This window comes from Pteropus medius, unplaced genomic scaffold (genome assembly GCF_902729225.1).
Source record: "Pteropus medius unplaced genomic scaffold, Ma_sr-lr_union100, whole genome shotgun sequence".
In the NCBI taxonomy this organism is placed as follows: domain Eukaryota; kingdom Metazoa; phylum Chordata; class Mammalia; order Chiroptera; family Pteropodidae; genus Pteropus; species Pteropus medius.
The window spans coordinates 11,481,519-11,507,125 of NW_024345601.1; the positions used below are offsets into that span (position 1 = coordinate 11,481,519).

Here is a 25,607-nt window from a genome sequence, read left to right on the forward strand (position 1 = left end):
TCAGGGCCTGGAGGTATGCTTAAGAATTGAATATGCATTCCTACTAAGATAAGAAAAAAGACAAAGATGTTCCCTCTCACCATTCCTTTTTTGTATGTAGATGTCCAGTCGCACCAACGCTTTTCAACATCATACTAGAAGTACTAGCTAATGCAATAAAACAAGAAAAAAAATAAAAGTATGCAAATTGGGAAGAAAGGAAAAAAACTGTCTTTGTAGAAAATCCAAAAGAATCAACAAGAAAAACTAGAACTAATAAGCGATTATATCAAGGTTGCAAGATAATATGGTTAATATATAGAAGTCAATTGCTTTCCTATATACTATCAATGAACAGGTGAAATTCGAAATTAAAGACAATGCCATTTATATTAACACCTCCTAAAATATAAATGCTTAGATATAAATCTAACAAAAATATATACTAGATCCATATGACAAAAACTACAAAATTGATTAATGTACTCAAAGAACTAAATAATTGGAGATATATTCCATGCGTATGGCAGAAAGATTCAATATTGTCAATATGTCATTTCTTCACAATTTGATCTATAGATTCAATGCAATCTCAGTCAAAATAATTGAAACAGTGTGGTACTGGCAAAAGAACAGATAAATAGACCAATGAAACAGAACCGAGATCCCAGAAATACACCCACATAAATATAGTCAACTGATCTTCGACAAGGGAGTAAAGGCAATACAATGGAGGGAAGATGGCCTTTTTGAAAAATAGCGTTGGTGCGACTGGACATCTACATACAAAAAAAATAAATCTAGACACAGACCTTGTACCCTTCACAAAAATTAACTCCATGTGGAAACATATACTACATGGAAATATAGATTTAGAATGGAGGAAGGAAGTCTGTGTTAAGTGTGGAAAGAAAAAGAGTAGAAGGAAAGAGTGTGTAGAAAGAGAAGAGGTGGGTTTGGACCCAAACTCTAAGAAGCCCCAATATTTAAGGTGTGGGCTGCAGAGTAGAGCCAGAGGAAAATGTCGAAAGAAATTCAGAGAGATACGAAGAAAATCAAGGGAAGATTTGTACCTTTGGGACTGTACCTTTGATTTATGGAAATTTTAACCTCAAGTGGCCATTCTGATCCATTTCCAACCAATGCCTGAACACTGTTGTCTTTGAATGTATTCTGTCATCACCTATAGCCTTAAGTGGCAGTTCTCGTCAGTGAAGTCATCTGAAGTTCAGACCAGGCCATCATGAACAGGAATCATGCCTCCCAGAAATAAACTGAATCCCTGTAATATGTAAACTCGCATGTGCCTAATGGTGCTGTATGTTCTTCAGAGTATATTGAAAATCTCAGTGCAAGAGTTTTCAGGATATTTTTTTTTCTTTTTGATGACATCTAAGATAAATTATATATATTTATATACACACATACATACATACATACATACATACATACATATACATACACATACACACACACACACACACATACACACACATTAGATCATTGTGATGACTACCTTACACCCTTGGTAACCAAATGCTAACACCCAGTTTTGATGCTCATGTTTCTACTTGCACCGATGTTTATGTTGGCAACTTCAATTGTCATGAGCAAAATAGAGAAACAAAAAGAAAAAGGGAGCCAATATTTAAAGTGATATCTCAGAATCCTATATAAATCAGGTCTTGCAATAATTCAAATATAGAAACGGGGTTGGTTATTTGAATCATCTCAAATAACCTGTATGTGTTCAGTGCATAAGAACCTTAACTGCAGCAGTTTGTACAAAACTCACACTGAGAATTGCAATTTCCTTGACACTAAAGCATCATCTGTTAAAGTTGTGAGTCTGAATTTTAATTAATCTGTTGTTTGGGGTGTATTTAATTTATAAAAAAAATTTTGGTTTCATAATTTTATAAAAGATAGCAACAGGAGTTTAAACACTTGCAAGTCAACCCTGATGGAGCCATTAGAGGTTTTTCCATTAAAATGGATTGTGCTTTTTCAATAAGAAAGCCACCCCTCCTCCAATATTTACAAGGCCCCGTCAATGAAACTGTTTTGTTTTGAATTTTGAAACTCTATATATTTCTAAATCTGGAAGCCAGTATTTTAAAGTCGTTGTTGCATTTCTTTCCTTTCCAGATAAAGTTATCTGACTTTGGTTTCTGTGCTCAAGTTTCCAAAGAGGTGCCGAAGAGGAAATCGTTGGTTGGCACTCCCTACTGGATGGCACCCGAGGTGATTTCTAGGCTACCTTATGGGACAGAGGTAAGAGGGTGACAGTCATTGAGGGAGGCAGGACCTGAATGGGCTCAGGGATGCAATGGTACTGAGGTAGTTAATGACCACAGGGGATCAGGGTGATAACTTTTGTTGACTTCACATTTGACCCCCGTTCACTAGACTTGTCACAGAGTAGGTCGTGGCAGAAGGGAGATTGGCCTCCACTGAAGATATTGTCACAACACTTATCCAGGAGCATTTATTGAGGTCCTACCGTGGACATTGGGGGAGACTGACTCAAACTCTGATCCCACCTTCAGTAGCAGATATACACAGAACAAGACAATGTAACTTGAAAAGTGGCCAGAGACACACACAAAGGTGTGATGATTCAAAGGATAGAGCATCAGAGAAAGCTCCACAAACAGAGTTGATATGTGGATGAGCAAAGTTTTCTAACAGAAAAAAAAATCACATATGAATGTCATATTTTAAAATATGGCACAAATTCTGTTTCCTCTGGAATAGAAACATAATTTTTTTAAGGGATAAGGTTTGGATATGTGAAAATGAGGGGCCAGAAAGAGTGGAGAAAAGACCTTCTAGAAAGGAAATAGCATGAGTAGAAGCTCTGAGGCCTGCAAGACTATAAACCCATGAGGCAAGGAGCTCGCTACAGCTGAGTACACAGTGTTTCCTCATGTTTTGGTGCAGGAATCGGTTCTAATAGAGAAGCACGGAAGAGGTGGCATGGACAAATGAGCTATGGATATTGACATTGGTTAAGGCAGACTCTGCTCTCTTTCGCTTGTTTTTTGCCCTCCGATAAGTACTCAACTTCACTTTTCTCACTGTGGTCCCAAGAGCATAAATTCTCAGTGAAGGTCACTGCAAAGGTTATAACACGAATGCAGCTAACTGATAAGAGGTGTAATGAGGCTGTAATGGGAAGTGACTGTAACTGGAAATTTATAGCACAGCTAAGGGCTTCTCATTGTCCCGGCTCTCCATTCTTTACCCAGAACGAATTGCTTGTCATCTCTTCCTTTTCTTTTCACCATTGCCTGGAAATGATTTTATAAAGCAGGATTTTGAAGCCTGCTGCTTCAAAATGATAAAACACAAAGGAAAGAACCCTAAAGTAGGCAAAAAAGAACTATTTTTAAAAATCAAATCAATAAAAGGATCAGAATATATTGTGTTGTGCAATGTAGCTCTTTGCAGTTTGTTATGAATATATCAATAGCTCTTCTTATTTTTTTAATGCAACTTTCTTTAAATGCAACTTTCTTCTCTATGTTCATAACCTAAAACTTTGGATATTTTTCTCATCTTCCCTAATAGATAGTTATCCACTAAAGTTAACAGGGTAAAAAGAAAGTTCTAAATTTCAAAGCGTTAAGATATTCATATTCACACGTACCTAATGGCAGAATCTTCACTGAAGATGTCCTTAAGTAGCAAAGGAAGACCATTAGCAAACACTTGGTAACTCAACAATTCAGCTTATAAATCTTGATCATAAATGTTGAGAGATTATAAATACCACATTAACTTTGAATAAGTATGAATCTCTTTGGTTCCCTGGACACATCCAACATTGCAGAACCTTCTTCTTGCCTGAGATAACCAGTGGGTTGTGCCTAACAGGTGGACATCTGGTCCCTGGGGATCATGGTGATAGAAATGATCGATGGCGAGCCCCCCTACTTTAACGAGCCTCCCCTCCAGGCCATGCGGAGGATCCGGGACAGTTTACCTCCAAGAGTGAAGGACCTACACAAGGTGAGATGCGACATCTGTTGCTAAAGTTCAAAATCATTCTTCAAATTTTCGGTCTCTCTGTAGTTTTAAAGACTGGCCCATCACATCAGGAGTAGATCTTGGTTTATGGGCAGTGACTTGGGAATTAGAGTCACTTGGATTCAAATCTCTGCTCTTCCTGTTCACTCACTAGGCAAGTGATTTAGCCTCTCTGTCTGTGTAGTTCAGCTGTAAAATGGAGTATGGTCGATTTTTGTCTCATAGAGTTGGCTAGAAGAGTAAATTAGGCCCTCCACTCAACACTCCCTCACTGAGCACCTACTACATGCTGGGGACTGTTCTAATTGCTGGGGATATCGCAGAGCAAGACTGCAGATTTCCTGATTGTCATAGAGCTTTCATTCTAGTTGGAGAGGCAGATAATACACTACAAACAAATGAACAAAATTGTTTCAGAGATTAGTGCATGCTGTGAAGTAAATAAAACACTGCGATGTGATGGAATGTGCAAGAGAGGGGATTGGGAGCACATTTAGGTTGAAGAGTGAAAGCAGCCCTTCCTGGGGAGGGATCATCCAAAGTAGAAACTGAGTGGAAAGAAGGAGCAAGCTATGTGAAGATCTGAGAGAAAAATGTCTCACGCAGATGAAACAAGTACAAAGGCCCTGAGCCCAGGTAGGAGGCTCATATCACAGAGCAAAGTGAGCAAGGAGAAAGGGTAATGTCAGAGAGGTAGGAAGGGGCTAGATTGTGCAGGACAATGAAGGACATGGTTAAAGCACCAAGTAGGGTCTTTCCTGTTTTCCAAAGATTCCCAAATAGGACCAAACTCAGAAAAAAAAAAAAAAAAAAGGATGCTAATTTGAAGAACCACCAAAAAGGTGGCCAGCTGCGAGGGGAAGGCTTGGTGAGAGGAGCTATTTTCACAAGACCAGTCCTATAAACACTGACCCCACACGCACCTCCCTCCCGTCTGCTCCATGGCAGTGAGAGAGGGAGTGGGGCTGCCTTTTAGGGAAAACTAGTTTGTAATGTTAGTGTCTCCTCTTTCCTCACCCTTACATCTTAGGGAGGAGCCCCAATAGAATCACCCATATAGACTGTGTGGACCTACAAAAAAAAAAAAAAAAGATACTGCTTGAATTGAACAGGAGGTCGAAACTTTTGCAGCATTGGAAAAAGCATCACTATTGTTACCGTTATAATTTTATTTAGTAAATAAATTGTCATTCTTTGTTGTACCATCATTTACTCCTATTTCAAACTTTAAGAAGGTGAGGAAAATATCATGTGTTAATAAAGGCAATATCTGCTTTTGTTTCCATAACATCTTTCTCCTCACGCTGACTTTTTAGAATCTGATGTTGAAAATAAAATGACTTTTCTGGGAATTAGCTGGAAAACAATTTCAGGGGAACTGAGTTGGGTTTCTGTGGCAGTCCTCAGGATGGTGTCTTGTGTCCTCACAGGTGTCTTCAGTGCTCCGGGGATTCCTAGACCTGATGTTGGTGAGGGAGCCCTCTCAAAGAGCCACAGCCCAGGAACTCCTGGGACATCCATTCTTGAAACTGTCAGGTCCGCCATCTTGCATCGTTCCCCTCATGAGACAATACAGGCATCACTGAGCAGAGTATTCATGTAGGTGACAAAGCTAGATGAGGACATGAGAATAATTCAGGAGAACACAAGAAACCACAGACCATGCAAAAGGCCTGTGCATTCTATCCAGCTGATTGGTGGGACAGTGTGATGACCGGCAGGGTTCGAGAGACCAGGGCATCTTCTTGTGTCTTAAACAGGCATCTCTCCACTGACAGCTGGCATGGTCATTTGGAACATGGCTTTAATAAGTCATTATTATATTTTTCAGCCCTTCATCCAGCAGATTAGAAGGACTCAGTACAAACTCCGTTATGATCTATCCTAGCCACATGCAGGGTAATGCATAGGATTTTCTATATTGAAAGAATACTTTTCTGGCAAAAAAAAGAAAAAAAGAAAAAAAGAAAAAAAAAGAAAGGAAAACAAAAAGCACTTTTTTCTTAATGGTAGCAGTGTAATGTATTTTGCAATGAATTTGTAATTTTTCTGTACGATAGTTTTGATAATTTATAGTACTTTGATGTCACGTAGCCATTGTATCGGTTGAAGTAATACTTGTTTACTAGCAAGAGTTTGAACAAAGCCTTTCCTACTTTTTTACCCCTTTCAGAGAACCAACGATTCTTTAGGAACTTTGAATACTGAATGACTCTCAGTCACCGTCAGCTTTAGTAGAATATCTTTCTTATCTTAACAAGTGTCTTACGTGATGAAAGAAGAATTAAGGGTGATGGTGATGGTGGTGCACATTTCATTTATCCAATCAAAAATAATAAAATAAAATTTGAGCCACAGTATGCCACCAAACTACTCCTTGAGATAAAGCTAAATATTTGGCGGGGGAGCGGGGTGGTGGAAATCATGTTTTCTTCAAGACGATTAGTTATAAATCAGTTTTTGCACAGCAAGATGTTTCCCCTGGTGGCCTCTCTCAAATGTGTACAACATCCCCTTGTGGCCAAATTTCCCTCCCAAGGAACAATTCCATGCTAGGATCATTGGATTCAGTTGAATGTTTCAGTAAGGCCGTGGGAATTTCAGTCTTACAAAGGGAAAGGAGAGAAAACAGGGCAAGGTGTTTGGTTTCGTTTGTCACTGTTTTTAAAAACTCTGTATGCTAGCACACCAAACTCTTGTCTGTATTTACCTTTGTACCACAGTATTAATTGCTATTGTTTATGTATTGTGCTGGAAGTCTGAACTGACTCTAGAGAAAGAATTAGAAAGGGGTATTTTACCAGGTGTGACCTGACTTCAGTTGTGACAATGTTATAATGTGTTTCTGACATAGGAGAGTTGTGCTGCTGACTAGATTTTCCTGAATGTTGATAAAAATGAATGACTACTACAGTACATTTTGTGTTGCTTGTTGGATGAATATGCATGTTAACTGTAGGCCAATATAGATTTGCCTTTAAAACTCTGAAAGAGCTACATAGTCATCATTAGTTTCTATTAATTATGCATCAGACAAAAGCCATTTGTTACCAAACTGGAAAACCAGAGGCTTTTCTTAATGGCTTCATATACTGTAACAAATAAGAATTTAAATTTGTGAAAATGCTCTGGTTGCTCTAAGCATAATTAAGAATTTTTGTAATTAATAGGTTGCTAATTATTTATGATAGTTAAAAGGAAAAAAAGGCATAAAAGACCTTCTACTGATTACAGCCTTCCCCCAAACTGGAAATGCCTCATCATAAATAGGATCTGTAATTTTGTTTCATAAAACGCAACAAATCAATGTTTTATGTAAAATATCAAAATATAAATATGTAAGAATAAAAACAATCTAAATCCAGAAAATGGCAGTGCTAAAAGTTCATGGAACCGATTGTATTAGTTTAGTCAGAACTATGTAGTAGAAAGAAAAGAAAAAAATCTCTTTTTAACCATAACTACTATTAAAACCATTGCAGAAAATAGTAAATAGTGGATTTTGGATTCCAAACATTTTTGACAGTTTAATGGAAATTTTTCTGTAATTTTCTTATCACTGAGTATTTTTTAAAGTATTCATTGAGTTTACCAAAAGTTACTGTAGCTTAAAAGGTTTTGTGAGCACTAACTATTGGCAGAAACTGCACTTGCAAATAAAAATAAATGTTTGTCTTTTCCCCATTGTGTTATTAGAAATTCTAGTGATTCCCCGAATTTGTTTTCCTGAGTAACCAAGAATGGTTTCTTTATGATCTTGGGGAATGGGAATAAGTTAGTATAAAGTTGCATGTAACATCATGATGTCATGAACCAAAGACAAATATTTCCATTCCTAGAGGTTACAAACTGTAATACTATGGTGTAGATACACTACAGAGGAGAAATAATTATTCAGGAAGTCCAAGTTCAAGAAAAGCCAGATTCATGGCTAAATACTCCCACTCCCCCCTCTGTTCCAAAGATGTTGAACTGACCTGAAGGCTTTCACCAATGAAAGACATAAAAGTAGATTATTCTGGATTAAAGAAGGTGTGGTAAGAGCTCTCTGGTAGCCTGGAAGAGACTGTTGGGCTCCTCTCTAATTTGGTTGACAAGGGAGACACTAACATTTAACCCATGAAGTTGAGAGAGAGACACTTGTATATAAAGAGCTCATTTCCCACGTGGAAATATCAGAGGTGAAAACGCTCAGGGAATAGCCTAAGATGGCAGGATGAGAAAGGATGTAGCATATTGTGTGCCAGGGAAGAGGAAGAAAGATGGAGGCAACCTCTCCAAGGCAAGTCCCCGAAGCCATTGCAGGGCATGGAAGAAGAGGTTCTTCTGGCTCTGATGGATCATGGAGAAGGAACAGGGAACATGGCACCCACTAAACTAAGTAATGGGATGCCCAGCCTGGAGAGTGCATTGGAGGCATGCACCATGGGAATAACGAAAGGGAGATATGGCTGTTTTTCTGCAGGGTGAAGGGGTCAGGGTGGAGCTGAACCTTACTCTAAAAACTACATGTACCACCAAGACCACTCTAAATGACAGAAGCTGTAGTCTTCAGACTGACACAGTGAAATTCAGACACCTACCTTTCTTCCAGCAGCATCACCAGTGCAGCTGACTACAGCCAGGTGGGTTACTGGAAACTCCTTTCCCAAATGCTACCTATAAATTCAGGCCGTGTATTAGTGTGAAACTCCATGGTTTGAAGGAGGGACTTAGAAGAAAGGATAAAAAGAGCACATACCATATTATTTCCCCTACCTATCCACTGCTACCTCTTTCTCATCCTCTGATACGTTTAGCCCAAGCAAAACAGAGGGAAGTTATTTTGAATTAGATTGAGGTTGATTTTTTTTAATGGATCAGACAGAATCCAACTGAGTTATGGTTGTGTCTCCATTACCCACTGGGAAGGACACACTCAGTAGCAATTACTGGAAAAACGAAATCGTTCTATGAAGTTAATAACTCAATGAGTTCAGACTTCTTGTTCAAACCAGTTAAATGAATAGCACTGTATCATCGAAGAAGTGGCAATGAGATTCCAGGCAGAGAAAAAAATAGACTCAGTCTGAAGTAGGTGCAAAATGTACAAGCAGGAGCAATTCTGTGAAAGTGACATGATACAACACAAATCCAAATCATGCAGGAAAGTCAACTTGAGCCTTGAAATGTATGCATTTTGAGTTGAATTTTCGAGTCAGATGAATGTATTACTTTAATGTGGGGTCTGCCAAAAGGAGAACCTAAAGACTTTGACTCAAATGATTTATTTGGGAGATGATCCCAGGAAGATGATCTCAACATCGCAGAATGGAGAAGTGAGACAAAGAGGAGAGAGAAGTTAAAAAAAAAAAAAGTATTTTAATGAATGGGTTGCCACTACGGGCAACTGGGACTCCTCCCACTGGAGAGCTGCTGGGAGAGACACTCCAGTATTGTCCTTCTGGGGGTGAAGATGCTGCTGGGCATTTATCCACCATCTCTTATCCCTCGTTGGTTGAGAGATGCTCCTAGGGCATCAACTCCCAGAACTGCCATATATGGGCAAGTTTGTTCCCTCTGATAAAACAGGAAAGGCACAGGAAGCTTTGGGGAGACTGTCACAAATGACCTCCAGGAAGGGCTAACTAACATGGGTGGGGCCCTGACAACATCTCCTATGTAAATGGATCTAATGAAGGACAAAAAGAGGACTTGAGAAAGTCTATGGGTTGCTGATTTCTGGATCAAAACACACTAGTATCCCCCTCCCCACACACACCCCTTATCCATGGGGGGTACATTCCAAGACCCCCAGTAGATGTCTGAAACTGCAGAAAGTACTGATATACTGATATCAGATTTGTACAGTACTGATAGTGCAGTATACTGTTCTTCCCTATACATACATAACTATGATAGAGTTTAATTTATAAATTAGGCACAAAGATAACTACAATAACTAATAGAATATAACAATATACTATATTAAAAGTTATGTGAATGGCTTTGGGGCCATATTAAGTAAAATAAAGGTTATTTGAACACAAGCACTTCAATAACACCACAGTTGATCTGATAACCGAGACAGCTGCTAAGTGACTAACAGACGAGGAATGAATACAGCGTGGATACACCGGACAAAGGGATGATTCATGTCCCATGTGGGACAGAGGGGGATGGTTTGAGATTTCATCTACTCAGAATGATGTGCAGCTTAAAACTTATTGTTTTCTTCTGAAATTTTCCATTTAAAATTTCAGACTGTGATTGACCACGGATAACGGAAACAGGGTAACTGAACTGAGGAAAGCGAAACCACCAGTAAGGGGAGACTATTGTATACCATTTTAAAAGCAAAGGGATTTCTTATCCTGAAAAGTTTGCTCATGTACCAAATGCTTTGATAAATATACCTCATCACCATCAGCATCTTAACTGAGCTAACCAAGGCCGCCCAAAGTTAGGCAATATCAGCACATTTATCAAATACCTGCATAAACCACAGAAAGAGAGAGAGATTTCAGTTCCATGAGGACAGGGATGTTTACCTAAACTGTTCACCGATGTGTCTCAGACATCCAGACCAGGGTCTAGAAAACACACAAAACCTTCCCCAGCAGACAACCTGACAGATTGGCCACTTTAAAAGAGTGACAACTGAAGTAGCCCTTAGCTCTGAAGTTCTTAGCCTGATTTTGTACTTTGGACCCTCTTGGCTGTCTGAAGCCTATGGACTCCTCAGAAAAAAAAAGGTTTTAGATGAATAAAGTAAAATAATTCAGCTTACAAAGGAAACTAATTATAGTTACCAAAATTTTTTAATTTTATGATTATAATGCATTAAATAACAAGATTTTGTGGAAGTCTAATAACCAACATAATTTCAAAGTAAGGAATATAAATGATGTTTTGATAGATCTCCAACAAATGTAGTGTATTGTCTACTGATGACACAGTTCCTGCAGTGATTTGGTGCCTATGTTCATAATTAAAGGAAATGCTATTTTTCATTTAAAGTTAAAACCCAAAAGTGTAACTTTTGTTCATCCAAGTTCATAGACTCTGACAGTCTCCCCCATCCCCCAAAATGATAACCCCCTGAGTAGTTTACTGGGCTGGGAGTGGGAGGAAAACTCTGCATAGAAACATACTCTGAATTCAAACTGACGCGGAAAACTGTGGATGCCAGGTTTAAAAGTCCTGCATCAGTCCCTTTGGATCTTTCTTGAACTTGTATGGCAGGTAAAATTGGAATATACGTGTTAAGAATTATGCTAGGAAAATGTCATCAATAATACCTTTTATGGAGCATTTCCAGTGAGCCAGACAAGGCGCTAAGAACTTAAATGAAACCTCAAATAACTTTGCAAAGATGGGCGAGTGAGCTCCATGTTCAAATGAGAAAATGAGCACTGAGAAGCCCAATAATTTGGCTAATGTTGCAGGTAGGCTGATAACAAAGGATTTTTAACCAGTTTTCTTACTGCTGCATCAAAATGACCTAGGGAGCATGGTAAAACTACAGATTCTAGGGTCTCACCACAGAGATTCTCAATTAGTTTGGAATGATGCCCTAGAAATGATGTGTTTCAGTGGCCCCCGGGGTAGTTCTGATGCAGCCTGCTTGCAAATTGCACTTTGACACGCACTGATTTAAAGTTAGGTCTGCCTGGTTCTCAGGTGTTTGTTCCAGGGAATCGTCTGTGTCCAATGCCAGTTTGGACTACCCTCTAGGTAAAACACCCCAGCACTTGCACACAGCATGCTGCTTCCACCAGAAGCTGCAGGGCATTCTTCTCATCTTTCTTCCTGTTTCTCCACCTTTCTCTGGTGTCTCCCACACCCACATGGCATTGACAAGTCTTTGTTAATGAAAGGACTGGATAATTGGCAAGAAGAGAGTGGTTATAGTTCAGAGGGCTTTTTCAAGATAGAGAACAAAGTCTTCCCCTGCTGCCAGAGTAAGCTTCACTGGGACCTATTTCCCAAGAATGGGGGAACTCTGCAAAAACCTATGCCCAGAATTTAAATCAAACTCACCCTCCCCTTCCACCCTTACCCCGCCTCCACTGCCCCCCCCCACTCACAAAGAAATCTGCATATGGTTCCTCCTGCCTGGCTTTTCCAAGGGGGCAGACCATCTACCAGACCCAACATCCTTTTGTGGCTTCAAGGCATTTGTGTTTAAAATTCCAGTAAAAAAGAAAAAGTTAAAAGAGTAATTGAGCATCTGTGGTTTGTCTGTTTTCTCTCCCATCTCTGAGATTCTGTACCAATGCAGATTTATGAGCCACCACCTCAGTTTGTCCCTGGTATACAGCAGCAGTGTAAAATGCAAAACAATGACGATGGCCATGAAAGGAGCCCAGGGCTGAGGCCCAGGGCTGAGTCAGTCCCTCTGGGCACTTTGCCTTCTCCACCCAGAGACAGTTGGCCCCTGCCCTAAATCAGGAGGCTCCCCTTTATTTGGCTTAATGAAGATAAAAGACAAGACCGAGAGAAATAGGCAAGGCTCAAAGAAATTAGGCTGAGCTTGAGACCAAATTTTAGGACAGCTAGCTAGCTAAAGATGATGTGATTAATAATAGCAGGATAGTCATGGTAATATGGTTTTTATATATATACTGCAATGCATATCACGGGTGGAAAAAAATCACTCTTACATTTGAAAATTAAGAAATTTAATCAGCTAGACACATGGATGTGGCCACATGACAACATTTTGAAAAGCCAAGGCACTAGGTTCTTTTTAGACTGACCTGTCTATGTGTGTTTTTTGTTTTCTTGCCAGTCCGTCCCTATAGACTCTAAAAAGTTGTCAGATTTACTACTGTATATACACCCAGCACTTAGCTTGCACTCAGTAGGTGCTCAAAATTGTTTGTTGACTAAATGACAGAATGACAACTCTAAAATTAATAAAGTCTTATGTTTTGTGAAAGTCCTTTTTTAAAAAAAAAAACAAATTTCCTTTTGTGAGAGTAAATTAAGTAAATATGGAGTTTTCAGTTGTATGACTCAGAAAGTTCTAAAATTTTTTCTGGATGGGTTGCAGAAAGCAAGGGTAACTCATTAATACATCTAAGTGTACATTTCTCCCCTCATCTTGGATGGTTCCAAATAAATACAAAGTTTTAAAAAAATATAGGAGATGCTAAAAAAGGAAAGGGCTTGTCCAGTGTCAGGGCATGGCGGTGAGCCGATCACAGGTGACAGAGAGTGGAGGAACCATGGGGGATGCTCATCTTTTCCTTGTGCAACATGCAAATTTTATAAGGTACTAGAGCTTTTTTCCACTGGTACCAGGCAGACACTAAAGGGAGATCATGCAGGGGAAAAGACTGAGGCTAACAGGGCATCAAACAATCAGGTAATAGAATAGCAACTGGCTGATACTTATCAAGATTTGCTGGAATGATAAACATCTAAGTGTGCACTGCTGTCAGCAGTTGAAGACTTGGAGAGATGAACTCATGAGCTGCCTCTCATATGGTGGAGATTATATGGGGGGTGGATTTCTATCTTAACACCAAGGAAATAAATTTCCCCTACACTCACTCACATCTTCTGAAAAAGTATTTAGAAGGTGAGTGAAATTCAAACAATGTATATTTTTCTAGGAAGTCTCAATAAATTACCTTTTACTTCAAATAAAACTCAACCTAGGCTACTCTGTTCGGTCCAGCTTTTTAATCCAACGTGAAATGCCAAACTCAAGACCAATAAGCATCAGAAGCAATAGCAGATCAATGGTTCAAGAGCTGCCACTATGAAAATGACTTATATTTGCCAAAATAAATCCATGCTTTTTCCCCTGGAAAAGCCAACTTCCCCCTCATTTTTTCCCTGTCCTTTCTTTGCTTTTCTTCTTGCAGAAATGAATAGCTCATCCTCATCATTCCCTCCCCTCTCTGGATGCCAAAGAAACCATTTTAATTTTGTTTTCTTGTTTCAGAAAAACAGCCAAACGTTAGACAGCAGTGTCTTTTAATTCATTTTGAAAAACAAACTCACATGGATTGATTGATTCTTCAGGTCCCCTTACTTGGGCCTGGCACACTATGAAGTCCAAACAACTCTGCATAGTTACATTAAACGGGTTCTTGTGCTGAAAGGTCACTGGGTGCAGGTAGCAGTGAAACATTCCCAAGACAATCACTAGACATGCAGAACGCCAGCCAGAAGCATGGGTCACTTTCAGGGGTCTTGCCACAGGGAGCATGAGGCTGTATTTTGTGTGCATTGACAATTGTATAGGGCAAGCCAGTTGTGTCCAAGGGAGCAAAGCACCCCTTATTCCTCTGAACCTAAAGGGGTGTCTTCTCAAAAGAAGTATCTTTCCAATCCCTAAAGTTTGGGGCCAGATACCCCTCTGAGTTGTGTATGTTGCTCCTTGGAAGTCAAAGTCAAGCCACCATGAACATGAAAGCTGGCTGACCCCCTCCGTCCTCATTCCCCAGCATGGAGAGAACGACTGCCTTTCACCCCATGAATCCAAAAGAATCCCCCCATCCCTGGGTTTAAGCATAGATGCCGGTCAAGCAAGCCTTGGATACCCAGGACTGTTGGATTGTAGCTATGTTGGCGTATCCCATGTACAAGGTGGTAAAGTGCTTTTGTTTCTCTGCCTGATCCAGCTGGAGGAGAGAGACTTGGGGGCTGCCTGCCTAATGGCCCCTATCCCATGTGCTTATATTGGGACCGGTCCCTAGGGATCTGCACCTGGTTGGCAGTCATTTTGTGGTGAATGTGGTAAATCACCAGTGTTACCACGATGACGAGGCCCAAGATGAGCCCCAAAATCAAGGGCAAAGTTTCCTCCAACTGCTCCCGCTCATCCACTGGGCATTTGTGCTCTGAAATGGGAAAGAAGAAGAGAAACAGTGAGCTCTTGTCGGAATGTTCTAAATCAAAAGTCCTCCTATCAAAACTAAAAGGGAAATACAGCTTAAAAGCTCTCTCAAACTTTGGGGAGACTTTTTTTTTTTTTCAGAAACAATATTTCCTCAATCAACCCTAAGGCTGAATCACTTAATATTTTTGCATAATGTAAAATAAAAATGCATCAGATAGAGCAACATTCAGTTACTGAATTCCTGGCAGAGGTCAACAAAACTTCCAGATACTTTATTTAAATTTTCAGTTTCAGCATTTGACACAGCCACCATCCTTTTTATTGCTGGTTTAATTTTATAACTTTTTATTGAAGTATAATGTACACATACAGAATTGCACACAAATATACAGCTTTAAAAAGTCTGAAAATACCAAGTGTTGGCAGCGACATGGAGCAATTGGAACACTGGTGGAAAATGGTACAAACACTCTGTAAAATAGTTTAGTGGTTTCTAACAAAGGCAAACACACCTACCTTATAACCCAGCATTCCATTCCAAGGTATTAAGAATAATGAAAACATATAGACACCGATAGTCTTGAATGTAAATGTTCATAGAAGCGTTATTCATAAGTGCTTAAAACTGGAAACAACCAAAATGTCCATCAATGTGGAAGGGATAAAATAGTATATTCATACAATGGAATATTAATCAACAATAAAAAGGAATGAACTATGGCAACACATAACAAAATAGATGAATCTCAAACACGTGTTGAGTGAAAACTGTCAGACACAAAAGACTACATATCGTATGACGTTCAAGAATAGGAAAAACTAAATCTTTGGTGATTAAAATCAGAAAAGTGCTTACATCTGGGAAACAGAACACAAGGGGATTTTCAGGTGTCATGGAAATACTCTACATCTTGATCTAGGTGAGAATTACATGGTTGCAGGTATAGGTGAAAACCCATTGGGCCAAAAACTTTAGATATGTGCATTTTAATATATGTAAATATAATAAAAATTTTAAAAGAAAGTGCAGAGCTTGGTGACTTTTCACAAATAAACACCTAATGTAACCAGCACCTGAGTCAAAGAAGAAAATGTTACCAGCAGCACAAAGTTGATTCGATTTTTACCCTCTTAAATTTCAAGACAGTTTAATAGCTCTACGTCTCCATTTTCACATAGAACCAGAAAAAACAATTTTCGGGCAACCTGGTGGTCAGATACTTTGTAGAACTGACCAGAACGGCATTGCTAGACACCAGGCCACAGTTGCTCAAGCTATCCTTCTTGTGGGTAATTAGTGGACTTTTCATCAAATTTATGAGCAATGACTGGAAAAAAACAGGCTTTAGAAATTTCTTCACAAAGACCAAGTTCTTGAGTCAAGATGACCCAGTAAATACTTATTGAGCACCAGTATGTCAGTCTCCTACAAAATCCGTCGTTGACATAGTTTAACCTCTCACCTTGTCTGAAACCAACACACAAAGGAGGGAAAAGCCTGAGCCCCAAGAGTCTTTTCTCTCTAATAAGAAGAATCTGAAAAATTGCAGGCAAATATGCAGCTTGTAAAAAGCTGTATATTTAACATGCTTGGTTCCTAAATTAACTGTCAGTTCTAAGCACAAAGATTGTCTCTTTTAATCCTCATAATAATACCATGAGGTAAATACTATTTTTATACCCATTTTACACATAAGGTAGCCAAAGCAGAAAGATACTAAGGAATTTGCATAAATGAAGCCCCAATCTGAACTCATACAGCCTAACTCAAAAGCATAGTCATGGCAGGACTGAGCAGACACGAGCTAAGATGAGAGTTAGGGTCAGGTCCATAGCAGACCTGAGCTACTGGCAGTCAAAGGCTATTGAAACACAGGTGTACAAGAAGGAGGGCTTCTGGGTTCTGTGGATCTGTGTACTGGTCATAGAGGTACATTCAGTTTCTGAAAATTCAGTGAGCTGAATACTTACTACAAAAGGTACGAGGATACTTTTGGAGGATGTTGATTTTTATGGATTTAATGGCTTCATAGGTATATTTCTAAGTCAATATTTATCAAATCATACATTTTAATATGTATAATATATTGTATGTCATTTATACCTGAATAAAATTGTTTAAAATAAATATGTAAACATATATAAACATATATCTATATATACACATTCCCCAACTGAAAAAAGGATTTTAATAGTTTTTTTTTTTAAAGATATTTGGGCAAATATTAGGTAAGTGTTAAGGACCTATTAGCACTAAACTGAGCCTTTCTTATTACAACCAGAAGAACTGAAAGGAATCAGGTGGGGTCTTATCCTTGTTCACTATTTGATTCAATTCTAATGAGTCCCACACTTGGAGTATCAGCCTGCAACCCCATATACCTATTTCCCCAGGGAACAGACTTGGTGTTGTTACAAGATGCACCAGGGATAGCTATGGGCCCAGAACTCCATAGCCAAAGGTTTTTTTCCACCCACGATCTCATATTGCCTCTTTGAAGAGAACAATAATTAGAAATGGGGTCACCTGGGGTAGAGATTTTTTCCTCATTACATCATACCCATTGCCCAGTAATGTTAACACAGATTGTGGGGTTGGGTTTGCATAATTTCCATGTGCTAGCTGAAAACTCATATCTTGATATTAATAATAAACCCCTTACGATCGCACCTGTGTTTATGTTAATGAGGTAACTTTGGGAAAGCCCCTAGGTCACATAAGGATGGGGGCTATTTGCCAGGGGAACCAACCACTGATTAGAGGGTTGGAATTTTCAGGTCCACCTGCCTGATTTCTAGCTGGGAGAGGGGCTAGTGATTGAGTTCAATTACCAGTGGCCAATGATTTAATCAATTATGCCTATGTAATAAAGCCTCCACAAAACAGAAGGCTAGGGTTCAGTGAGCTTCTGGTTGGTGAATACCTGGAGATTTGGGGAGTGTGGTGCCATCAGAGAGAGCATGGAAGCTCCGCAGCCTTTCCACATACCTTACCCTTCGCATCTCTTCCACTGGGCTGTTCTTGAGTTACATCCTTTTTTAATAAATGAGTGATCTAGTAAATAAAATGTTGCTCTGAGTTCTGTGAGCCACTCCAGCAAATTAATTGAACTTGAGGAGAAGGTCGTGGAAACCTCCGATCTACAGCAGGTCCGTCAGATACCCAGGTGACAGCCTAGACTTAAGTGGGGTGGGGGCTGGCTGTCTTATAGGACTGAACCCTTAACCTGTGGGATCTGATGGTATCTCCAGGTAGATAGTGCCAGAACTGAGTTGAACTAGGACATCCAGTGGTATCAGAAAATTGTTTAGTGTTTGGGAAAACACCACACGTCGGAACTGGTGTCAGAATCTAGTGTCAGAATCTAATCCTTAAATGGATAGTAACTTTAGTGTAGTTATGGAAAATACTGTTTTATATCCCATCCTTTAAGGAATATACAATGTATTTGGTTAAAAAAAAAAATACATGTGTGTGTGTGTGTGTGTGTGTGCATAGTTAAAATACTATTGTGTTTTATTTCTTAATGAAATCTGAAATTGCCTTAGGAAAAAACCTAAATTAAATACTCTCTAGGAAGGGTTATATATATTAAACTATGGACAAAGCAAAAATAATCATGGGAAAATAAAAGATGTCAAAAATTATTATGAAAAATACTGAATCCTCATCCTTATCCACCTCCTTCCACTAAGTGATCAAATTAAGGTCAATTCCTGAGTCTACTATCCCCAAATCCCCAAAATTCTGGAAACTGTAAGTACTTTGTATCCCTCCTTTGGCAGCAAAATCTGACTTGAACTAACATCAGGCTGCTCATGATTTTCATTTATTCTACTTAATGTGAAGATTCATGTGTTTTACTGTAGGAAAAAGATATATTAATATATTTGATTACAGGGGGCTTCCCTGACTCTTTTACGGTCTTCTATAATACAGTAGTCCCCCCCCTTATCCGTGGGGGATATGTTCCAAGACCCCCAGTGAATGCCTGAAACTGTGGAGAATACCAAACTCTATATATCCTGTGTTTTTTCCTATATATACATACCCATGATAAAGCATGGGTATGTATATATAGGATTTATAAATTAGGCACCGAAGACATTAACAACAATCAATAAAACAAAATAGAAAAATTATAACAATATACTGTAATAAAAGTTATTGAACATGGTTTCTATCTCTCTCTAAAAATATATTATTGTGGTGTACTCACCTTTCTTCATGAGATGCTGAGAGATGATACGGTGCCTATGTGATAAGATGAAGTGAGGTGAATGACGTAGGCATTGTGATGTGATGTTAGGCTACTATACAAATTACTTGAACACAAGCTCAGCTGTATCACAACAGTCAATCTGATAACCTAAGTGACTAATGGGTGAGGAGCATGTACAGCGTGGTGATGCTGGACAAAGAGACGAGTCACATCCCAGGCGGGATGAAGTGGGACAGCACGATATTTTATCACATTGCTTAGAATGTCACACAACTTAAAACTTATGATTTGTTTTTTTCTGGAATTTTCCATTTAATATTTTCAGACCATGGTTCACTTCAGGTAACTGAAACCATAGAAAGCAAAATTACAGATAAGGAGGGGGACTACTGTTTACAGATTATGCACTGTATTGTCTCTCTAAAGTTTATAATATTCTCCATTCTGAAAAAACTTCAAGGGTTTTCGATGAGAGATTGTGAACCCATAAAGGACAAACATTCCCCTTTCGAGCTTAAGCCAGTGTTTTCAAATTGCCTCTAACCCATAGGAATAAAAAATTTTACATTACGACTCAGAGTATATGTACACAGACATAACTAAAACTAACATTTTATAAAACAATAGTTATCTTTATGCATCTAATAATTTACACTCTATTCTGTTCTTTCATTTAAAACAGTGCTGGTCAAGACTCATTGAAGGAGAGATTGTAATCCTTTATGTGCCAGTATGATGAAATTATCACCTCTTCTCAGAATAATGCTTGTAAATGCATAAAATAAAATATATGAGATTACAAAAAAAAATGCATTACACTGAAATTCAGCTTTCAAAATATTTTTTAAATAATTTGGGAGACAGTGATATATGTACTTCTTCGTTAGCACACATGTATACTAGCTGTGACTGCAAAGTAGTGAGAACCATAATTATTACTTTGCAAGATCTGCATACACTAATATGAGATGAAAATATGGTTTCTGTTGTTGGCAAAGTCACGGGTACCATTAATTCCACTGTCTGTTGCTACCTTCCTTTATAATCAAAGGAAATATTAAATATTAATTGGAAATTAGTGGAAATAAAGATATAAAATGTTCCCATTGAAATTTACAGACCCCTTGAATTCTATCCGCAAACCCTACAGACCCCAGGATTAAGATCCTGTGCAATAAACTTATTATATCCAGGGATTATAAAACAGGAAAGGTACCAGATCCCTGCTTGGGAGAAGAGTATCCCTTGGCTTAGCCCAGACCACATCTGGCTTTGGATGCTCAAAGAACCAACTCCTTGTCCACCTCCATAGGCCTTAGGGTACCTCATGCCTCTGCCACAGCTGGACTCAGGGGTCTAGAGCACACAACAGAGGAGCCCAGGGTGGATATCCTATGGCTGGAAAAGGCAACAACAATAAGCCTAGTCATTAGAAAGAACCAGAGGAAGACAGAGTAGACAACAGAGGGGTGATCCACTGCTAGCTGCCAGTTGCCAACTAAGGCCCTGTCAAACATAAACCCAGCACCTCCACTAAAATACTGATTGACCTTAAATTCTGTTTTCTATACATGTGTTTTATTTGTGTTTTGTTCTGTTTGATGACCACAGCATTCCAAAGTTGTATTTACTCCTTGAGGCAAACACACTCCAAGAATTCTTCATCGTACCCCCCAAATAAACAGCACCAAGATAGGCAATGGGCCAAGGGGCAATCTGTCTGCTTTCTCAAGCTCAGCTAGCTAATGCCAGGGACTACTTCTGTTAGTGGAGGAGGGCAACCTTCGCTGGCTGTCTGACAGGGCAGGTAAAGGAAGGGTTTTGCCCCTCTTCTGATGTTTTCTCTGGGCTGGCTCTGGACTCCTATAACCTCAGTAAAATATATTTTGTATACTGGGAAGTTGTCAAGATGAGTGGGCTTTGGAAACCTTTGGCTGGAGATAAGGAGATACTCTCAGCAAGATGTAAGAATTAGAGATTTAAAAAAATTAACAAAAGCAGTTACCAATTAATGCTACTATGTGCCAGGAACATGGCACACACATTAAAGAGCTGTATAAACTCTTTCCCACTGGCCTGTAAGCGCCATCAGGGCAGGAAAAGATCCCATGTCTCAGCACCCAGGTGTGGCAGACACCGGTGGTGTCTTATCCCCTTGGCATTCACCACTGCCACACATTCCAATGGATTTTGACTAAAAGGCATTTTAGAAGTCCCACAGTCAATGCTTCTCCCCGAACCCAGCAGCTGTTGGAAAGATGATCAGACCCTGAATTCATGAGCTTTTTATCATTTTTTCTAATGTTCCTAACAGCATGATTGGGAGATACCACCTGATCTACATTTTACTCAGATGGAGTGGATAGGAGTTAGCAGGTCAATGACAGTTTCCTCACCCCTTAAGTGGGATACCTCTGAGGCGGGTTCTCCACTCTCTCCCAGAGGTTCTAGCCATGTAAGCCCCAGGTACCCACAGTGGTAACCTGCTCATTATTGCATCTGTACTGGCTGCCTTGCCTCCCTATCTCAATTCCCCAACCCCCTACAAGTATTTTCTTAAACCACCTTCTAAACTACTTGTACTTTCTCCCATGGGATCTGCTTCTGGGGAACCCAACCTAAAACACTATGTTCCAGGACAGTGCCAGGAACACAGAATTCTGAACTGACCAGCAGCGTGGCCCTACACTGGGGCTCCACATTGCAGCTGTCAACACAGTTCTCAGGAGTCTTAATAACAGGATTACCTCTCTCTAGATGCTTACACAGGAGGCCCTGAGGAGCAACTGTCTACAGCGACATGTTTCTTGCCTGGGAGGTGCCAAGTAAATCGCGGGTCTACACATCCCTCTGGATCAGCATCAGCAAGCTGTTCCTGCACTTGTGGCATGGCAGCTTGCCACTGGGAACTCTACTGGGGGTAGGTGTGCAGAGAATGGTAAGGCACGCTCATTTCCACTGAAATACAAATCATTTTTTTCCATTGGTTCTGGATAAAATACAGATCAGGCGGCATCTCCCAATCATGCTGTTAGGAGCAACGATAAAAAGCTCACGAATTCAGGATACCCAATAACCTTGCTAAAGGTGCCTCCTGCATCCACGTGTGTATTATAGTTACTCAGCAGAAGCAGCTGAGCCTCTGAGAGGCTCAGAGTACAGAATCTAATGCCCAGACATGTTATCTTCCAGTCCTGGCAGCCAATGGGAGTACAGCCTTCACCAATGACTTCAGTTTCTTCACTGTAAGCAGGGATTGCGGTACCTTCTTCACAGGTTGCTTGCTTTGTTCTTCTCCTTTGAGGATTAAAAAGGGACCAGCCTATATGTGGTAACTTTTCAATGTCTGTTAAACCCGAATCTTTAATAACAGGAAACAGAGGCACCCTTAGTGTTCTATTATGTTCCTCTGTCATTATGCATAAAAGTTGCCTTTAATTCAAGCTGTTACAATACTCAGGCTGATTTGTTCCCTGCCAGTGATGAATCCCCGATCTCATCACAGACAGAATTCTCCTGGGGCCCTCAAAGGGACACACTACAAATAAACTGTGGGAGGACAAGCTAATCCACCCCAGTTGAAAAACGTGGAGTGCCTTGAACTGAAGGGTGGCAGTTGCTGTACAAAGTGTATTTGTTATGGAAAGAGCCCGCATAGCCTCTGAGTATTGGCCCCTAGAAGGCTTATTTCTTCAGTGCAGACTAAGATCCATTAGCTGAAAAAGGCTGCTGGTGCCAAACTCAAATTTTTACACATCCAATTACTTTTAAAACAGTCCAGACAAGTAGATTTTTAGCCATTTAGAGCCTGCTGACTTTGCATACCAAATCTCAACCAATAGCTGTTACCCATTGATAAGACAGGGCCTTGTATTTATAAGGCTTGGAGCCTCTCTGCTGCCCCTAAGTGCTCTCTGACCCAGAAGCTCCTCACTGTGCTGCTGAGGACATCACCTAGACACATAAGCCTCCTCTCCAATTCTCTTCCCCCTGCCCAGGAGGTCCCTTGTTCTCCTCCCACTCTGGATGGTGGTCCACGAGGTCTGTCCCTCTGGACAATACCATGCTGTCAGGGGCTTTCCTTATCATGCAACCCTGCCCAAGTGCCACCCAATAAAGCTTGTGTGTTACTGCCTCTCATGGTCATATCTTTCCCTTGATCAGTTCAAAACCCTCAATCCCCCTACAGCATCCCATGGACCCGCAGCATCACTGGGAAGCTTACTAGAATTGCAGCATGCTTGGGCCCTGCCCCAAGATCTACTGAGCCAAACTCTGAACATTAAAAAATTTACCACATCTGTACACACTACATTAGAAAATTCGTGTGCATACAGCAGTTGGAAACATGCTGGCTAAGAGAATTCACTGGGGATCAGTGTGGTAGCCAAGCTCAGTGCGCTAAAGGGATTTATGTGAGAAAGATGTCAACCCTCATTGGGGCTGCTCTCAGGCCCTGTGAGTGTCCACTAATCTGTTTCCTTGAGCCTTCCTTGCTTTTCTCAGAGTCCATTAAGTAGGCAGGTGTGGAACTGCAGACTGCCGAGCGTGACCCCTTTACATGGGGACTAGGTTCCTTACCCTTATGCTGTGGGCCCTCCACACAGATGACCATCTGCATGGACACACCCATGCAGTGGATGTGCAGATATGACCAGTTCCCTGCCCCCAGGTCCACATGCTCCACTCACACCGACACAGGCATCGGCAACACTTCTGAGTATTTATTCTTGGAAGTGGGGGCCAAAAAAGAAATCTTTCGGATTCCACCAAATCAAATAAAATGATCCCTTACAAAACAGTGTGAGGGGCAGGTGCAGAGAGGCACAGACAGGAGCCAGGAGCAAAAGAATCCCTGCCACACAAAGGCACATCATCCAGTGAGTGATTCTGAATGAGGTGCCTCCCTATCCCTCCTATGCCCGCCCCACCCCCTCCCCCAAGCATCAAGGCTTGAGCCCCAGGGTACCATACAGGAGGGAACATCCTAATTATTATCCAGAAAAGCCTGGGTGAGACAAGTGCAATTTGCTTGTTCTTAATATATCTGCATTTAGGAAGTTATACAAGCTTACAAACTCTCCAAGTCTATCACACCTCTCTAGGACCTGAAAGTGGATGAAAACTGCTTTTTCAAATAAAAGATGTCATTAAGTCCATGCCATGAACTTCATCAATTTTCAGAATAGTAGCTCTCGTCCTTATTCAGTTCTTATTTACTCTTACTTTGTACACAATCCTAAACATCCATGAGATTTGATTTCTCAGTCCATAAACAATTTAGAAATAAGCAGCAATTTAGAAATAACCCAGAGTGGGCTAGCGTAAGGTTCTGGTAAGCAGCAATTATAGCACCACTAGCACTAAGAAGTAAAGAAGTACCTAAGAACAACAAGCCAGTAAAAAACAAGAAGTAACTAGAGACTATTAAAAGTACACATATAAACTCAAAAGCATCTATGGTAGGGACCCTGGGGAATGATTCTACATAATTCAGTATTTTCATAATAAATGCCTGATCATCAATAATCACAAGTCCAATTATATTTAATTATATTTAATGTTTTCAGTTTAAGAAAGACACTATTACTTTTCTAAATACTTTTCTAATGAAACATTTTTTAAAAAATGTTAAGGTCTTGACATTTAGAGTTTAGTTTCAATTTCGTAGAAAATACATTAAATGGAGTAGCCCATCCTTTCATGTGAACAGGTAAGTACAGCACTGCTTTACTAAATCAATTAAATTCTGATTTGCCTGGCACTGAAGCTTTTGGAATCTCTATTAATTGAGTCAACAGCTTCAGAATGTCAATTTAGCCGAAGTTAACTGGGCATCTACAATGTGCCAAGCACTGTATTAGGTGCTAAAAATACAAAGATGAAAAAGAATCTGGCCCTTCTCTAAGGGAGATAGAATTCCCAAATGCTTTCTGAATAATCAGGCAGGGGGCCATGATTTTATTAAGTATAGTGTTTGAGTCAGAGGGGCATTTTATGAAAGCTGGATTCCTTGTGAAATGACTTAATTATTTGTATTGGACACAGATGGGGATTCCTAATATCCTGCACATTTAAATAGTTGTATTCACCTGGGGAGCCCCAGCTCAAAGGAAGGCATCCACAAAGCAATCAGAATCTCTTCTCATTTCTTAACCACAAGGAATAAACAGAATATCAAACTGTCTTTAACAACCTCCCCCAGACAAGAAAGAGAAAACAAATGAATTGAAGAATTTACTTACCCTAAAATTCCCCAGTGTAAATTGTTGGACAAACTGCAGAAAGGTAGACTCCCCTCATGCCCTACCTCTGCTGGGAGGCAGAGAACCAAGAGACTGTGGATGCCCTGAATGTGTCTCAGTTGTATCTTGCCTGATCACTTAAAGGGGCTTGCACAAATCGAGAAGAAGCATTTCAAGGAAGAGTAGATCAGGGACCTATGCCTCCAAGGAGCTTTGAGGGTATCCCTGCTACACAAGGTGAGTGCTGAACGGAGGCAGGTCTTCATAATTCTCTCTCTGTGATCTGGATGT

The 25,607-nt window shown here is 40.0% G+C and overlaps 2 protein-coding genes across 19 annotated transcripts in view; one reads left to right on the forward strand and one right to left on the reverse strand.

The window, feature by feature from the left end:
- Positions 1 to 7,693, forward strand: part of PAK5 (p21 (RAC1) activated kinase 5) — a 250,498-nt gene extending 242,805 nt beyond the window's left edge. For all 18 annotated transcript variants that reach the window (XM_039874503.1, XM_039874498.1, XM_039874506.1 and 15 more), the window contains 3 exons: positions 2,128 to 2,253; positions 3,859 to 3,993; positions 5,442 to 7,693. In XM_039874503.1, the coding sequence (XP_039730437.1) occupies positions 2,128 to 2,253; positions 3,859 to 3,993; positions 5,442 to 5,597 (417 nt within the window). In that variant the 3' untranslated portion in view covers positions 5,598 to 7,693. The remainder of the gene's footprint in view (positions 1 to 2,127; positions 2,254 to 3,858; positions 3,994 to 5,441) is intronic.
- A 6,297-nt stretch (positions 7,694 to 13,990) lies between these two features.
- LAMP5 (lysosomal associated membrane protein family member 5) overlaps positions 13,991 to 25,607 on the reverse strand; it is a 15,467-nt gene continuing 3,850 nt past the window's right edge. The window contains exon 5 of the mRNA XM_039874508.1: positions 13,991 to 14,870. Coding sequence (XP_039730442.1) covers positions 14,671 to 14,870 — 200 coding nt within the window. The 3' untranslated portion in view covers positions 13,991 to 14,670. The remainder of the gene's footprint in view (positions 14,871 to 25,607) is intronic.